This window comes from Gobio gobio (assembly GCF_949357685.1).
Source record: "Gobio gobio genome assembly, chromosome: 4".
Taxonomy (NCBI): Eukaryota; Metazoa; Chordata; class Actinopteri; order Cypriniformes; family Gobionidae; genus Gobio; species Gobio gobio.
This window is the reverse complement of record NC_137100.1, coordinates 60163088-60181985: the sequence shown is the minus strand read 5'-3', so window position 1 is coordinate 60181985 and position 18898 is coordinate 60163088. Positions and strand designations below refer to the sequence as shown.

General features: G+C 43.9%; 1 protein-coding gene across 2 annotated transcripts in view; it reads left to right on the top strand.

Annotated features, from left to right (window-relative positions):
* LOC307125617 (UDP-glucuronosyltransferase 2C1-like) overlaps positions 1-11148 on the top strand; it is a 24326-nt gene extending 13178 nt beyond the window's left edge. Inside the window, exons 1-6 of one of the 2 annotated variants that reach the window (XM_079815617.1) lie at positions 2646-3619; positions 3703-3851; positions 6661-6792; positions 9347-9434; positions 9652-9871; positions 10015-11148. In XM_079815617.1, coding sequence (XP_079671743.1) covers positions 2911-3619; positions 3703-3851; positions 6661-6792; positions 9347-9434; positions 9652-9871; positions 10015-10303 — 1587 coding nt within the window. In that variant the 5' untranslated portion in view covers positions 2646-2910 and the 3' untranslated portion in view covers positions 10304-11148. Of the gene's footprint in view, positions 1-2645; positions 3620-3702; positions 3852-6660; positions 6793-9346; positions 9435-9651; positions 9872-10014 lie in introns of those variants that run through there. The other variant, XM_079815618.1, reaches the window with a different exon arrangement.
* Positions 11149-18898: the final 7750 nt, after the last annotated feature.

Below are 18898 nucleotides of genomic sequence, written 5' to 3'. Positions count from 1 at the left end.
TACCTGAATTCCCTGTCATGTCTGAAGAGGTTGCCCTTTCTCTCTATGTCACTGCCCTTGTGTGTGTCTGGGCCACTAGCACAACATCGGCTCCCAGCCCAGAGGCTGCCTTGGAGCCCACTACCTGCCTAGAGACCATTCCTGAGCCACCTGTTTCCCCTTTAAGTCCTGCCATGGCTCAGAGGGCAATCCTCGCCTTTTATGCCATTATTGTCCTGCGTGCCTGGGAAGCACACACTTCTCAGCCGGCTGTCTCTTGTCCTGTCTGCACTCCTGAGACTGTCCCAGAGCCCGCTGCCTGCCCGGAGACTAACCCACAGCCCGCTGCCTGCCCGGAGACTGTCCCAGAGCCCGCTGCCTGCCCGGAGACTGTCCCAGAGCCCGCTGCCTGCCCGGAGACTGTCCCAGAGCCCGCTGCCTGCCCGGAGACTGTCCCAGAGCCCGCTGCCTACCAGGAGACTCTCTCAGAGCCCATTGTCTGCCCGGAGGCCATTCCTGAGCCCACTCTTAAGCCTCGGAACTGTTCCACCATGACCCTTGTTCCCTACCTGAAGGCTGGCCAGACCCATGCCCACTACACTGGCAGCCAAACTCCCATTCGGACCATCACCATTTTGTTCCCATTTTTCACCCTGAGTCCAGTCCTGTCAGAGTCTGATCTGCCTGTCCTGCCGACCTCACTCAAGTCTCATGCTCTGCTAGTCCCACTCAAGCTTTCTGCTCTGCTGGTCCCGCTCAAGCCTCCTGCCCAGCCAGCCCCAGTCAGCCATCCAGACCCGCCAGAGCCCGCCTGGCCCGTCCATCTGGCACCACCCTGGCCTTCAGCCAGGACTCCTGACCCGCTGGAGCCCGCCTGGTCCATCCCTCCGGTCCCACCCTGGTTGTCTTCCGGGGTTCCTGATCAGCCGAAGCCACCCTGGTTCGTCCCTCCTGCTCCGCCCTGGCCTTCTGCCGGGACTCCAGACTCGCCTGAGCCTCCCTGGCTCAACCCTCCCGTCCCTCCCTGGTCTATGCTAGTGATGTTCTTCGCTGTCCTGCTGGCTCTGACTTGGCTCCCCTCCCTCCCTCCCCTCTTTGTCTCTGTGTTTTGATTTTCCTGTCTTGTGTTTGGTCTGTGTATCTGTCTTGTGTTATCTTGTTCCTGTCTTGTTTTGGTGTCCCTCGTTAGGGACGCCAGGTGGCGTCCCTTTTGATGGGGGGTAGTGTCAGGGTTCTGTCACTTCGGTCTAGTTCACTCTTGGTTTGTGACAGAGCCCTGACACTCCTGTATTGTTTGTCTTGCCTCGTGTGAGCGCGCAGCTTTGAGCATGCTCAAGCTGCGTGCTCTTCTGTCCTTGTGTTTTGTGTGCGGGGCGTGGTGTTCGGATCCCAGCACTTCGGTCTAGTTTGGGTTTCAGTTTTGTGTTGGGATTCGGACATTCATGCTCCGCGTGTTTGTTTTGTCCTGTGAGCGTTTGCTCTTCTGTCTGTGTGTTCTGTGTAGCACACGGTTCATGTCTTCATCGGCCGTGTGCTTTCATGTTTTGTCTTATGTTGTGTAGCACGTGGTTGGTGTTTTTTCACTGGCTACGTGCTACGTCATGTTGTCATGTTGTCATGTTTTGTGTGAACATGCAGCTGGTGAGTTCTCATTAGCTGCATGTTCATGTCATGTTTGGTGTGAGCACATGTCTTGTTAAGTGTTTCTTTGTGCCATGTGCTCGTGTCCATTGTCTAACCCCGCCCACCTTGTTTCCTGATTATTGGTTAATTTGCCCCACCTGTCTTCCCTCGTTACCCTCCTTTGTTTGTTCCCTATTTAATCTCCTTGTGTTTGCAGTCCAGTGCTGAATCGTCGTCGTATGTACCTCCTGTTTCCCTGCTCCCTTCAAGTCAAGCCAAGCCTAGTCAAGTCTGTTTTTCCCCCTCGGGGTAGTTTGTTTTGTCTTGTTTTTTTTGTTTTATTATTATCATTAAAAGCCCATATTTTCTCTGCATCTGAGTCCTCGCCTCATCCCTTCAACAAACCCTGACATCGTGAACGCGGGAAGAGAAGACAATGCTGAATAAAGTCGTAGTTTTTGTTATTTTTGGACCAAAATGTATTTTGATGCTTCAAAAAATTCGAACTAACCCACTGATGTCACATGGACTACTTTGATGATGTTTTTATTACCTTTCTGGACATGGACAGTATACCGCACATACATTTTCAAACTGTGTTCCGAAGATGAACGGAGGTCTTGCGGGTGTGGAATGAAAGTCATTAATGACATAATTTTCATTTTTGGGTGAACTAACCCTTTAACTGTAAGTAAAGTGTAACTGTAAGTAAATTGTAACCTAAATCAATTAGGTGGCATCATTGTAATATTTTACAAAAATGTATTTTGCTTATTAAAATGTTTTTAAATGTATTAACAGTCTTGTTTCAGATATCATATGTCAATTAATAGCCAAACAGAGTAGTAAGGGGATCACTACAAGAGGTGCAAAGTACCAAAGAGAAAAAGGAAATTTGCACAATCCACATTTTCAGTTAAAGGTGCACTACTTTTGTTTGAATTTTTTTTTCGGGTTTCTTCCAAAGTAGGTTTGTGAACATTGATGGTTGTACACAGTCTCAGCATCTTGTTATTGTTTTTTTTAAAGCCTAGCCAGAGACTGGGGCTGCAAATTAGCATTTGGCTAAAAGCCTGTATGCATTGGCTGCTTGAAAGTGTAGCAATGTTATTCTGCATCCTGTTAAATAAACAAAAATAAAATAAACATTTATAATTTTACCACAAAATATTTTTAAGATAGATTGGTACCTTTTACCTGAACAGTTTATTGATTGATCTCAACCATGACTTTGCTCTTCTAGGTTAATAATTATACAGTACCTGCTTGTGGTACACTCGGTGATCACACACTCTGTGGCTGGCAATCATGAGACTCATAGTCGGTTTTCTTTTCTTACTCACTGTGTTCAGCCCTGCAGAATGTGGGAATATTTTAGTTTGGTATACTGAGGGCAGTCACTGGATCAATCTGAAGATTGTGTTGGAAACATTGATTGACAGGGGACATGATGTCACAGTGTTGGTGCCGGATGCCTCTCTCTTCATGCATGCCAATGAATTGGATCGCTTCTCCTACCAGCCCTTTAACGTGTCCATGTCTGCGCAGGACATGCAAGACTCCTTTGAGGATTTTTTACATTTCTCAATGTATGAGATGGATCAGTTAAACTTACTGCAAAATCACATCAAATTTTATCAGTTTGTCTCCAAAGACCAAGATTTGTGTCTTGCATACTGTGATGGTGCTCTATACTCTCCAGAGTTGATGGTCAAATTGCAGCATGGGAAGTTTGATGTCATGCTGGCCGATCCGATCTTCCCATGCAGTGAGGTATTGACTGAAGAGCTGGATATTCCCTTGGTTTACACGTTACGTTTCTCCATCGCTCACACTGTAGAGCGGATGTGTGGTCAGATACCAGCTCCACCATCATTTGTCCCTGGAGCCATGAGTAAACTCGCTGACAAGATGAGCTTTACAGAGCGAATCATCAATATGCTGTTCTACCTTTCTCAAGATGCTTTGGCCATTAGTCTGTGGGAAAAAAATGACAACTATTACACTGAATATTTTGGTGAGTTGCATAGACTGGAGGAGAAAAAAAAAATTATACTTCTAATAAAAACTAATTTTGCTGTGTACAATCTTTCATTCCAGGTCGGCCCACTTCCTATTGTGAGATGATGGGTAAAGCTGATATCTGGTTAATCCGAACCTTCTGGGATTTTGAGTTTCCACGGCCATTCCTGCCCAACTTCAAATTTGTTGGAGGGCTTCACTGCACCCCTGCCAAGCCATTACCCAAGGTGCATCTTTCTTTTTAATAGTCTACCCAATTTGCTGTAAAATAAACCAGCACATAATATTAAATTTATGAGACGCATGCTTTGAATCATCAAACCAGGAAAAAAAGACTGTATGGTAAACCTGACAGGTATAGTCATAACAAACTTAATCCCACAAATGACTCCCAAATATGTAATAATTTCCAGTGGTCAGTCTGTTTATTTCCAATGGCTGAAGTTGAGTGCCCACTTACCAATTCAAAACAATTACAGGTTGTTTTTGCTGAAATTAAGCCACTTGTCACTGTTTTTTTACACTCGCGCCTTCTAAATAGAAGAGGGTTGATACATTGAATGAATTCCTCTGACATTTCTGTCTTGTGTTGATTGGCAGCCAATCAACATTAAGCTTACAGAAATAAGAACTAAACAAAAGAGGAAGATGTATCAAAAAGCTCATGTACTCGCCAAGTTCACCTTTGCCATGAGGATTGATACATTGAATGAACTCCATGTTCTTGTGTTGATTGGCAGCCAATCAGTAGAGGAGCCAAGTTCACCTTTGCCATGAAAAATGACAAACCAAAGTATGTACCTTTGCTCCCAGAGACCATGAAGAGTTGGTATTGTAGGGTTATTAACTACTTAGGTGGGGATGATAACGTGAACTCACTGGGAGACATGCTCACATGCCTAAATGATCCTTCTGTAAATATTGATTTTATTTTTGAGTATTGATATTGCCATTACAATACTAGCCTTGGTACAGTGCTGGGTAGATTACTTACAAATTGTAGTCTGTTACTGATTCTAAATTACATAACAAAAATTGTAGTTAGTAACGTAATCCATTACATTACACATTTTGGGTAATATAATCAGACTACTTTTTGATTACTTTTGACCTAACTTGTTTATCACATTGAATTGAAAAGGATAATTGGGTTTTTGAAAGATTCATAAAAATAATCATACATTTTTAAATTAAATGCTTTGTTTTAAATGCTAAATTTTCCATGTAATTATAGCCACCTGACTAGTGGCTGGTCTGTGTGCAGTTTCACAAAACTACAACCCCAAATCAGAAAAAGTTGGGACAGTATGGAAAACGCACAAAAAAAGAAAAAAAAAGAAGTGATTTCTAAATTTACTTTGACTTGTATTTCATTGCAGACAATATGAACAAAAAATATTTCATGTTTTGTCTGGTCAAATTCATGTCATTTGTAAATATGCATCCTTTCCTGTCATTCAGACCTGCAACACATTTCAAAAAAAGTTGGGACAGTAAAGCATTTACCACTTTGTAATGTTGCCATTCCTTTTCACAACACTTAAAAGACGTTTAGGGACTGAAGACACCAAGTGATGAAGTGTTTCAGGTGTAATTTTGTTCCATTCTTCCTGCAAACAAGTCTTAAGGTGGGCAACAGTACGGGGTCTTCGTTGTCGCATTTTGCCAATACAATACATTCTCTATTGGAGACAGGTCGGGACTGCAGGCAGGCCAGTCAAGTACCCGTACCCTCTTCCTCTGCAGCCAGGACTTTGTAATGTGTGCAGAATGTGGTTTTGCATTGTCTTGTTGAAATATGCATGGACGTCCCTGGAAAAGATGTCTTCTTGAAGGCAGCATATTATGCTCCAAAATCTCTATGTACTTTTCAGCATTAATGGTGCCTTCACAGAAGTGCAAGTTACCATTGGGGCGGCAGTGGTTCAGTGGTTCATGTAGGTTGTCTACAAACCGGAAGGTTGGTGGTTCGATCCCCGGTTCAACCTGACCAAGTGCCGAGGTGTCCATGAGCAAGACACCAAACCCCAGCTGCTCCCGACGAGCTGGATAGCGCCTTGCATGGCTGACACCGCCTTCGGTGTGTGAATGAGTGTATGAATGGGTGAATGTGAGGCAAATGTAAAGCGCTTTGGATGGCCGTAGGTCTGTTAAAAGCGCTATATAAATGCAGTCCATTTACCATTTACCATTTTGCCAAGGGCACTGACACAACCCCATACCATGACAGACCCTGGCTTTTGGACTTGTTGCTGGTAACAGTCTGGATGATCCTTTTCTTCTTTGGTCCGGAGCACACGGCATCCATTCCTCCCAAAAAATACCTGAAATACTGATTCATCTGACCACAGTACACGTTTCCACTGTGTGATGGTCCATCCCAGATGCCTCCCGGCCCATCTTTGCTCCTAAAGGATTAGACCTTTCTTGGATGCTGCTTTACAATCACCTGTTGACATCACCTGTTTCAAATCACATCATTATTTAACCATTTTACCTCATTACTAGCCCTCCTGTCCCAACTTTTTTTTAAATGTGTTGCAGGTCTGAATGACAGGAAATGATGCATATTTACAAATGACATGAAGTTGACCAGACAAAACATTAAATATTTTGTGTTCATATTGTCTGCAATTAAATACAAGTAAAAGTAAATTTAGAAAACACTTCTTTTTTTTATTTATTTGCATTTTCCATACCGTCCCAACTTTTTCTGATTTGGGGTTGTAGAAGGCTGAATGTATAAAAGCGATATGCTTGTTTACAAAGGAAAATTGAAAACATGAAAAAGATTAATTAGGGACAGTCAATTAATTATGAATGATTTACTGCCATTATGTGAATGAAATGTAATCAATATTTTATATTGTGTATTTTAAAAATGTAGTATAATCTAATTACAAGTACTTCATTTTTGGAATCTGATTACTTAATCCAGATTACATGTAATCAATTACTACGCAGCAATTCCTAGGTAGTACTTGATATAAAAAACATAGCAAAAATAGAAGGTACTGAACAATCTTTTTTATGTAGGCCATGGAGGAGTTTGTACAGAGCTCAGGGGATGATGGGATTGTGGTCTTCACTCTGGGATCCATGGTAAACAACATAACCAAAGAGAGGAGCAATATGATCGCCTCTGCACTGGCACAGATCCCACAGAAGGTTATTTTACCATCCTTACATTCTTCTTTTCTGTATTCTTTATACTTTCTTTGAAAGGGTAAAAATAGACACTTTGACATGCACTACATTTAAAGTGCTAGTTCACCCAGTTAGGCTATGTTATCGTTGTCTGTAGCCGACAGTAGGCCGGTATCACATTTTCATGTTGCGATTAATTGCTGAAGCTTTTATCACGGTATACAGTATTATCACGATATTGAAATTTGTTGCAAAAAAAGTGTTGTCATACCATAACAGGTTTAATAACTTTCTTATAACAAAAATAACCAAACATTTAAATACAATAAAGCAATACACAAAAATGTATAAAGTAAAAAAATATTTAAAACAGATTAAAGTGCAAAAGAATTATAAAGAACAATAGGTAACACTTTACAATAAGGTCTCACTAGTTAATGCATTAACATCAACTAAGAGCGAATAACTACATTTTTACAGTTATTATTCTTTGATAATGTTAGTTAAAAAAGCAACTGTTAGTTAGTGCTAGCTCAGGTCCATTAAATAATACAGTTACAACTTTTGATATTAATAATGTGTTATTAAATGCTGAAATTTACATTTAACTAAGATTAATACACGTTTTAGAAGTATTTTTCATTGTCAGTTTGTTAATGAATGAACTAATGTTAAATAATAGAGCCTTATTGTAAAGTGTGTGACTGAATAACAATCAGGAAATATTCAAACAATATCTAGGGCATGTAATATATTCCAGATTAAAATATAAAATGTTTAAGTTTGAAAATGAATAGCCTTAAATGTTTAAGGATTAAGTATTTGGTTATGTGATGAGCACCGTAGCGAATACAGAAAACTGTTTCGTTTACCAGGATTACCGGAGAAACGGCTGCATTTCTGCTGTTCCATCAGCGCCCTCTGCTGTCAGAGAGTGAATTTGCGTTTCATTCAGGGCATATCCTTCACTCGTTCCGCCATGTGCTCATGCACATTGGGTTTTGTTTACATCAGTGCGTGCTCCTCTTTGACGTATTGTTCATTTTAAACGGTTGATGGGTAAAGTATTCTTAAACTGCACTCTAAAAATCGGAATAATTCGTAATAAATAATTATTTTTTAAAAGTGCCCACGATAACAATATTGTGCATGTTCATTATTGGGGTATATCGTGTTACCGTTTACCGGCACATGTCTAGTCTTTTTTGTCGCTGCGAGAGTTAAAAGAAATCACCATTGAAGCGAGAGAAAAAAAACGCCGCACATTCACGTTCGGTGTGGAAGCACTCATTACACAAACAGCTGATCAAAAAATAAAATCATTGCGCAAATTATTCGCACATCAAAATCGCGTCCAGTGTGATAGGACCTTTACACTTTCAAGGCCCAGAAAGGTAGCGAAGACATCGTTAAAATAGTCCATGTGACTAGAGTTGTTCAACCTTAATTTTATGAAGCGAAAAAACAATAAAAAATAACGTCATTATTCTCTCTAGCCTGTGTCAGTATCCAACGCAGTTTCCATTGTAAATACAGCACACGCATCCGTCATGGTGCTCACGTGAACAGCATCGACTGCCGTAACTCGAAAGTGCCTGCACGGAAACAGCGTAAGAGACTGACACAAGCTAGAACAAAATTGTTGAATAAAGTAGCAATTTTTGTTTGTTTATGCACACAAAAAGTATTATTATCGCTTCATTAAATTAATGTTGAACCACTGGAGTCACATGGACTATTTTAACGATGTCTTTACTACCTTTCTGGACCTTGAAAGTGTTAATTAAATTGCTGTCTATGGAGGGGTCAGAGAGCTCTTTGATTTCATCAAAAATATCTGCATTTGTATTCCGAAGATGAACAAAGGTCTTAGGGGTTTGGAACGACATGAGGGCGAGGAATTAATGACAAAATTTTCATTTTTGGGTGAACTATCCCTTTAATATCAGTCCATCTAGGTCAGCTAATGATTCTTTATAATCTTATTGTCTATGTAGGTTTCCACTGAATGAAGCCCTAGCTTGACACTTTGTCCATTCTCTTCGTCCAAATCCACATCAATAAATCCACAGAACCACTCGTGCAAAAATGAATCCGTTTACTCGTTTAGCAACAAAAAACATAATCACAAGAATATTACAAAAAATAAAAAAAGGGGAGGGAGAGAAAAAAGGTAAAAAAAACTGAGGCTCTACTCTCTGCTTGCCTGACTCAGATAACTTCACAACTTCCCCTCATAATACTTGCGAGAGTATTCCCTGCAATTAAAGGTGCATGCAGTTAAAGGTAAAAATGCAATAACAGTCCTCTATTCCAAAATATCACCAATGTAATATAAATGCACTCTAAATTATCCACACACATTTTAGATAATTACACAATTAACACCTTGCATTACTGTAAATATTAACTGCATGTAGATACTGCAAATATTCCCTTAAATTTCCTCCACTTAAATGAATCCTGTAAATTACTATTTAACGCATAAATTGAAATTATTTATCAACTGCATTTAGGCTCCTAGTCTATATACACATATCAATTGTGAATGTGGTTGTGTATGTTTTATTCACAGGTCTTATGGCGATACACCGGAGAAAAGCCAGATACTCTTGTTGAAAACACCAGAATATATGAGTGGATCCCTCAGAATGATTTATTGGGTTTGTATTATAATTTGTGATTGTGTTTTTATTTTAATTTTTAGAAAAATAAAGAAATTAGAATAACAACTACTGTTAAACTGTTGACATTTATAGCTAACTAACGGAAAAATACTGCATTCAGCTAAATTGCAGTCATTTGCATGAAACTCTAGCGTCCCCTACTGAGTTTTGTTACCAACACAACACAATCTTCTGTGTTTGTCTCCTGTTTCAGGCCACCCTAAAACCAGAGCGTTTATCACTCATGGAGGCACTAATGGCATATATGAGGCCATATATCATGCCGTTCCAATGGTCGGGATCCCCTTGTTTGGTGACCAGCCAGATAATTTGGCTCATATGAAGGCCAAAGGGGTTGCAGTTGTCATGGACTTCAACAGAATGCAGATTCAAGACCTGGTGGATGGACTCAACGCTGTTATTAACAACCCCTCGTGAGTTGACTGTCATTGTACAACTATGACAAGACTTCAGTGTAGATATGGTTCTCTTATTAATATTCATCATTGACACAATAGATAGATGAACAGTATGCAAAGTATAAAAAGATATATTGTATTTTTCTTAATTTCCGCAGGTATAAAGAGAATGCAACACGTCTGTCCAGGATTCATCATGACAGACCAATGAAGCCTTTGGATGAGTCGGTGTTCTGGATTGAGTTCGTCATGCGTAATAAAGGTGCTAAACACCTGCGTGTAGAAGCGCACAACCTTACCTGGTACCAGTACCACTGTCTGGATGTGTTCGCTTTTCTTTTCACTATCCTGACTGTAGTCCTCTACGTCTGTTTAAAAATGTGCAAATTCTTCATAATGCGTTGCTGTTTTGGATCAAAGCGGAAAAGCAAAAGAAAAAACGAGTGATTGATTTTGACTGATACAAAAATACAGTTCATATATATATGCATCTCAAGCACGCTAGATTCCTAACAACTGTTGATTATTTATATTTTTTTGCTTTAGTGTGCCAGTAAGAAATTTCAGTTTATGTTTTCAGTTAATTATAATAATCCATATACTTAATTTCAAAGAAGAAAAAGTGAAACTGGGACCATCTGGACCATATTGCCCTAAAGTGTGTACCTTTGAATGGAAACCTTAGCACTTTACATGACTCATTTACAGTATTGGTTAAAATTTGTATTGTTCTTCATGTACTTGCTGTGTTCAACTCTAGAGAATGTGGGAATATTTTAGTTTGCCCTACTAGAGGCAGTCATTGGATCAATCTGAATATCACGTTGGATCTTCTGGCTTGTGCCAGATCCTTCATGGATACCAAAGAATCGGTTTGCCTCTCCTGCCAGCACTTAAATGTGCTTGTGACTGCACAGGACTTGCAAGACTTCCTCGATGAACTTTTGCATTTCTCAGTGCATGAGACTGATCATCTAAACGTGCTGCAGATTGATGAAATTATGAAATTCTACAATGTTTCTAAATATGAGGATGTACTATGAAGGACAAATTGTGGAACTGAAAGTTTGATATGTTCTTTCAGATCCAACCTTCCCCTGCAACGATAATCCCACTGTTAACTGCTCTCTGGAGAGAAAGACTATTACTGAATAATTAGAAGTCTTGGAAGAGAGAGCATCATTCTTTTATGGTGGGAGTTTTTTGATGCTTGACATAGGTGATCACAGTTAGGGCTTGGTGCGACATAGTCATGTATAAAAGTGTCTAATAAATGTAAAAGTACAAAACTCATTCATTTTATTCCTTGTGAAATGGGCTTACATTTTTAACATTCTACTGTCTTTGGAATCACAGCTTAGGATAATTGTCAGATGTTTTTCCAAAACAGCATGTTCATCCGGTTTATTTATTGTGAAGGGTTGTTTAAAAGCTACAATTGGGATAAAGTAGCCCATTTATATCATTAACCCATTTTTACTTGGGCCCTAACAGCCATCCCATGCTGGTTTTACACAGGTAAGCACAGCTTATACTACTATAAATATTTTTTGGATGAGATAAATTGACCATTAACACAAAGCAGCTGCTGAAGTGATATTGTAAAACAATATTATCTGGTATTTTTATCATTTATCATAGTCTCTTAACAGGGTTGCTAAAGCATGTAAAGATTTTGTGAGAGATCCAACACACAGCCGTTAGATGTATACAGCTGTCAAGCTCAAACACAAGTAGCATGAGAGTAGTCTGTAAGCTTCAATACTTGTAATAAGGAGAACTGAAAGTTCCCTTTCGAGAGTACTCTCGTATTGCGTTTGCTAAACGCTATGGGGGAATTCCTTTCCTCGAGATATTGAAGCAAATTTTTATCCTAAAAATACCATATAACACGCAGTGCAGCTGCACAGCTCTCAGCAGGAAGCTGCTGCGTGCTGATTGGCTGTGCCGCTGCAACCTATGGCGAGACCGCTGGGCGGGACGGACCAATCAGGTCCTTCCCTATATTCCCGCCACAAGGGGCAGCAGAATTTGCATAGCCAAGGGTATATAAGACCCTGTCTCGCAAGGTTAGTCAGATTAATTCTTCAGCGACTCACCTCGCTGAGCTCTGGATCGAAGCCTGCCGTTGACACGCACCCAGCGGAACTCTGCAGCCTGAGGACGTCGGACTCTCCGCCTTCAGCCTGCCTTCCAGCTGCGCCATCCGGCACATATCCTTTATACAATACCATTCCGTGTGTTTGCCGTTGCTACACACTCAAAAAGAGCCGAGACGTTGTTTCAAATGTCTCGTTCCTGCGCCTCGTGTAAAGGTTTTCTCTCGGACGAGGATCGGCACATCATCTGCGTCTCATGTCTTGGACGAGACCACACGCAGGCTGCACTCAACCAGGGCGGCTGCCCGGAGTGCGACGAACTGATGCTGCAGACCCTTCGGGCTCGGCTCGCCAGTTTCGACCCGAATCCCGTCCCTTGCTCTCAGCCTCTCGAGCCAGGGAAAAAGAAACGTATGGACGAGTGGTTTTTCGAGAACCATCGCCAACCGACCACTCAAAAGCCCGCTCCCTTCTTCCCAGAAGTCCACGAGGAACTGTCTAAATCATGGAATGCGCCATTTTCGTATTGCGCCAAATCCTCTTTTTCTCCAGCGCTCTCGGTGGTCGATGGCGCTCAGAAAAAAGGATACCAAGCTCTTCCTCCCCTCGAGGAAGCCGTCGCTGCACACCTTTGCCCGCCCTCCGCCAGAGGATGGCAGTCAAAAGCTGTGCACCCTTCCAAGGCCTGCCGCACCACTTCCAGCCTCGCCGGTCGAGCATACGCCTCTGCCGGCCAGGCGGCGTCAGCGCTACACTCCATGGCGGTGCTTCAGGTCTTCCAGGCCAAACTCCCCCGTTCCCTGGATGAGTCTGTCCCTGATAACAAGGCTCTGAAGGATCTGCGCGGCGCCACTGACTTGGCCCTGCGCGCTACCAAGGCCAACGCTCAGGCGATCGGCAGATGTATGGCCAACTTGACCGTGTTGGAGCGCCATTTGTGGCTCAACCTAACTGAAATGAAAGACTCGGACAAGACCGCTTTCCTGAACGCGCCCATGTCGCCTTCAGGACTATTCGGTCCCTCCGTGGTTGGGTTCACGGAACGCTTCACCGAGGCGCAAAAGGCTTCGCAGGCAATGCGACATTTCCTGCCCAAGCGTTCCAGCTCCTCCGCTAGCCGTCACGCTAAAGCTGGACCAGCCCAGCCCACCAAGGCAGCGCCATCAGCTCACCAGCCTCGCGCAGCTTCTAAGCCCGGACAGTGTTCCCGCTCTACGAGCCGCAGCAGACCGCCGGAGCGTCGAGGTTCCCGACCCAGCAATGTGTCGAAACCTGAGCCGCCGAAGCCGTCCTAGCCAGAGGCACAAAGAGAAGGTGGATAACACCTGTTTCGGCCGGTTTACCACCTCGCTCTTTTCCAAAACGTTCCCCAGCTCCCTTCAATCAGGTGGCTGGGAACATCACATACACAGCCAACGAGCCTGCAAGCAAGCGCGCTCGCCTGTACACAAATGCCGCTTTCACGGCGACCCATATGAGTCACAAAAAGAGCTTTTTCTCTGTAGGCAGTGTGCCAGCATTAAAGCATGTACCCCTACACTCAATCACTCCCCCATGTTCCCCAGCCCCCTGCACTCAGGTGGCTGGAAACACTATCCTCACAGTCAACGAGCCCGTGCTCAAACGCGCTCGCCTGTACACAAGCACCAATATTCTATGTCCCTCGGCCCCCTGCACTCAGGCAGCGGGAAACAATTCCCTTATAAGCGCCACCTTAGCGCAACATTATCGGTTACTCAGCGACTCGCCCCACAAATTAATTCAGCCCCTGGCTTCGAAGGCCGAGGCCTGGCAGGCCATTCCCGGCATTTCAAAATGGGTGTTGAACATAATAGAACAAGGTTACTCGCTACAGTTTGCTCGCAGACCCACAACGGTGAGAAGCGACACAAGTCACCTGCTTCAAACCGAGATATCAAAACTGTTAATAAAAGGGGCGGTGGAAGCCGTACACCGCTCACAGAGCGAGTCGGGCTTTTACAGTCGTTACTTCCTTGTACCACAAAAAAGGACGGTGGTCTCAGACCCATCCTAGATTTGTCATCTGAACAAAGCCCTTATGAAGCACACATTCAGAATGTTGAGAATGAAACAAATCCTCGCGCACATTTGCCCGGGAGATTGGTTTTTCACTGTGGATCTAGAGGATGCCTATTTCCACATACAAATAGCCCCTCATCACAGGCCATTCTTGAGATTCGCCTTCGAGGGGAAAGTATACCAATACAGGGTGCTACCCTTTGGTCTATCTCTGGCTCCCTGCACGTTTACGAAGTGCATGGAAGCAGCGCTAACCCCGCTGAGGCTTCGGGGAATGAGAATTCTCAACGATCTCGAGAATATCTCGACGACTGGCTCATAATAGCTCAGTCAGAGATACAGTTATTGAACCACAGATCTTGGCTTCTCAACCATTTAAAATGCTTGGGCCTCAGAATCAACGTGGCAAAGAGCTCATTGTCTCCCACAATTTCGTTTCTGGGAACAGTATTGGACTCACTGCAGATGAACGCGTGACTGACGTCACAGCGCGCGCTCTCTGTTCAGAACCGAGCGGTTTCCCTCAGGTCCGGTGCACTCATAGCCTGGTTTTACCAGACTCTTGTACATTTCATTTGTACATAGAGTCTGGCCACTCTCCATTGACAAGCGTTTACTTCCTTGAAGGCGGGTCCTCTGTTGAAGTTTAAAACTATTGGATCACTAAATTAACTAAAGAGTCACTCTGGATCTGCCTAACCAATCGCTAACGTTTGGTCGTGACGCATGTCACGCGCCGTTCGCCTTTGATTCTCACATTAACTGAGCACACCACCTCAGTGTCAGCGATAAAACCTTGTGCATTCGGATTGTGATTTATTCACGGTGGAGAGGAGAGTTTTGTGATCGGAACGCGCTGCTCTCGTGGTGCATATCTCGTGCAATCATAACATGATTGTATGCTGTAAATAAAATATCATATGCTTGGTATGATAAGAATAAATGCTGCCGTGAATAACAGCCCAATTCAAATGTTTACGTGCTTTTCTTCTTTTATTTTTTGAGCAGTGATGAAATATTTTGCTCTTGTAAACACTTGCCAGCATTTAAAGAAATACAAGTCTAGAAATGCAAATTACAGCTCACGCAACCGCATGGTGCTCTGCAGGGGTCTAAAAAGGCTATAAACAGTGAATTTTGAAGTGATATATTCTTGAAAACTCAGAGATGTGGATTCGGAGAGCAATTACATTACCACACGACCTTGGTGTCTGTCAAAAGCAGTAACCTTAGGTAATTCAGCCTGGGTTTTTCTCGCGGGTGGTGGGAGACGGACGGCTTCAGCCAACTCCTTCACCACTAACGGAGCGAGCTGAAAAATACTTTTCCCGGACCACAACATCAGCAGTACAGCAGTGATTGTTCTTGCTCCGTGTAACGGAGTTTGTTTGTTCAGGGAAGAAGGAGGCAGGAACCGGCGAACGTTTAACAACTTTTGATCAAATAATAAACACAAAATGAAAGTAAACACGGACGACTGCCGCGCACATACATAACAAAACTCAACTTAAAATCCAGGCCTGGTCCTCTCTCGTCCTTCACCCGTGTCGCTCGTCCTTATATGCATCCGTGCTCCCTCATGAGAGGACTCGAGACCGGTGTGTCTCATTCTCAATCACGCATCGCTCGCCTGTTCACCTCGCCACACTCCGGCTTTAACTTCTGGACATTCGTCAGCCGTGCCAGTGCCACACACTCGCATCTTTCAACGCCGCCATTACTGAACTACAACTCAAACTAGCTCACGATATCAACGTCATCGCTCTCAGCCACTCCCTGTGTTCGCTGATTGGACCGGTAAAAAACTGTTCGGGCGAAAACCTAAGCATATACAGCAGTCCCAGACGTAGTACTGAAGGAAAATGAAAATTGAGCGGAAGTACGCAGGAGGGCGGAGCCAGGCTAGTGCACTCACTCCTCTCAAACACTTTCAGAGGATGTTGGGTCTCATGGCCTCGGCGGCGCCAGTTCTCAGACTAGGTCTGTTACACATGCGCCCCCTACAGCGCTCACGCATGGCTCTCTGGCCGATTACAAATCAAGGTAGACCACAGCTGAGTGTTGGCTCTGGCTCCTAGGAAAAATCCCGTCTGGTATCAGACAGGCGTGAGCCTGGGCACTGTTACGAAGTGGAAAGTTATCTCGACAGATGCATCCAACCTAGGTTGGGGAGCCCTTCACGAGGGCAGGCCAGTCTCCGGTCTCTGGTCAGACTCGGAAAAGAGCCTTCACATAAACTGTCTAGAGATGAAAGCGGTCATGCTATCGCTAAGAGCTTTCTTTCCGTACATAAATCACCACCATGTCCTGGTCCGAACGGACAGCAGGTCAGTGGTAGCCTATATAAATCGCCAGGGCGGTCTAAGATCTATCGATCTGCACACAATGGCGGAAAAAGTCCTAATTTGGGCAGAGCGCAACCTGAGTTTGCTGAGAGAGACTCATGTGCCAGGCATTCTGAATTTGGGTCCGGACATGCTGTCCAGGGGCAAAGTGTCCCCAGCAGAGTGGTCTCTTCACCCACATACGATTCAGACAATTTGGGGCTGGTTTGGAGAGGCAAAAGTGGATCTTTTCGCCTCACAAGACAATGCTCAATGCCGAATATATTTCTCCAACCACAAGGATGCGTTGGCCCACGAATGGCCCAACCTTCCTCTTTATGCTTTTCCCCCAATCTCAATGTTACCTCAGGTCATAGAGAGGATCAGGGAGAGCAAGTGCGCTGTGCTTTTAATAGCCCCGCTTTGGAGAAATCAACCTTGGTTCTCACTGCTGAGTCAGATGTCAGATGCAGCTCCGTGGCCGATCCCGCTGAGGAGAGACCTCCTCATGCAGGCGAAACGGCAGATCTGGCATCCCCGTCCCGATCTATGGGCGCTTCATGTCTGGCCCATCAACGGGTACATGAGAACCTCTCTGAAAATGTATTAAACACTATTTCTGAAGCTAGAGCCCCCGCGACCAGGCGTCTCTATTCATGTAAATGGTTAGTCTTTTCGGACTGGTGTAAAGCACGAAGCCTGACCCCAGATAATTGTGAAGTGTCAGAAGTGCTCACTTTCTTACAAGAGCTGCTGGACGCGGGTCGTTCCCCCTCCACGCTCAAAGTTTATGTGGCAGCTTTAGCAGCATACCACACTCAAGTGAACGGACTGTCACTGGGAAAGAACGATCTTATCGTGCACTTCCTTAAAGGGGCTAGAAGGCTTCACCCACCTCGCCCCCCTTCAGTCCCTATATGGGACCTGTCCACGGTCCTGGATGCCATGAAGAGCTCTACATTCGAGCCTCTGCATTCGGTGAGCTTAAAGCTCCTGTCACTAAAGACCGCTTTTCTGCTAGCGATCACATCAGTTAAGCGAGTGGGTGATCTGCACGCGCTCTCAGTGAGCGCCTCTTGTCTGGAATTTGGGCCAAACGATTCTAAAGTCGTCCTCAAACCAAGGCATGGATATGTACCTAAAGTGCTTTCAACTCCGTTCAGAGCACAGGTCATTTCACTTTCAGCACTTTCATCATCGTTAGATGAAGAAGATGCTAATTTGCTCTGTCCTGTCAGAGCGCTGAGGATATACATAGAGCGTTCCGCTGCTTTTAGGCAAACTGAACAGCTCTTTGTGTGCTTTGGCGGCCGCACCCGCGGGTGCGCGGTTACAAAACAGACCTTGTCACGATGGATAGTGGATGCTATCTCGCTGGCTTATGAGTCTAAAGATCTCAGCTGCCCTATAGGCGTCAAAGCCCATTCTACTAGAGGTATGGCCTCTTCATGGGCTTGGTCTACTGGCATTTCTCTGAATGATATCTGTGCGGCGGCAGGCTGGGCCTCCCCGTCCACTTTTATCAGGTTTTTATCATTTAGATGTTCCTGCCTTACAGGCTAGGCTTCTTGCTGTGTAATACATTAACCCCTTAAGGCTCGATAGTCTGGTCTGGGTTAAGTATTTGTATAAGTCATAAGTACATTCCTTATACGCCTCGAATTATCTGGTCATTCATTATTCTTGGCCCGACTATGTCTGGTCTACACATATATATATATAGATATATATATGCTACACGTATCTTGTGTGTTATTCTCATTAAATGGCCCGACTCAGGTCTGGCTCATATTGGGACTTCATGATATCATATTACGGGCCCACTTAGGTCGGCTTGGGTATGGTGTCTCCGGGCTTCAGAGCCGTTAAGCAAGCACAGCGTTTTGCATTGGTCCCCCATAGCGCTTAGCAAATGCAATACGAGAGTACTCTCGAAAGGGAACGCTTCGGTTACTAAAGTAACCTCGGTTCCCTGAGAAGAGGGAACGAGTATTGCGTTTGCTTGCCGTGCTTCACTTGCTCAGGAGTCGCTTCAGTCGATTAACCTAACTAACCTTGCGAGACAGGGTCTTATATACCCTTGGCTATGCAAATTCTGCTGCCCCTTGTGGCGGGAATATAGAAGGACCTGATTGGTCCGTCCCGCTCAGCGGTCTCGCCATAGGTTGCTGCAGTTGCAGCGGCACAGCCAATCAGCACGCAGCAGCTTCCTGCTGAGAGCTGTGCAGCTGCACTGCGTGTTATATGGTATTTTTAGGATAAAAATTTGCTCCAATATCTCGAGGAAAGGAATTCCCCCATAGCGTTTAGCAAACGCAATACTCGTTCCCTCTTCTCAGGGAACCGAGGTTACATTAGTAATCGAAGCGTTGTTTTTCTTATCCATGAATGAGGAACATAGGGTGGGACATACTGCTTCAAATAATGTGTGATAAATTGTTTTTCAAATTACACATGTTTAAAGCTGTATGAACTTTCTTTACCTTTCTGTTTGGACTCTACCTTTTACCCTGTTGATTTATGAGCACCATGACTTGTTAAAATCTATATACTATGTTAATGATTATACCAGACTGTCC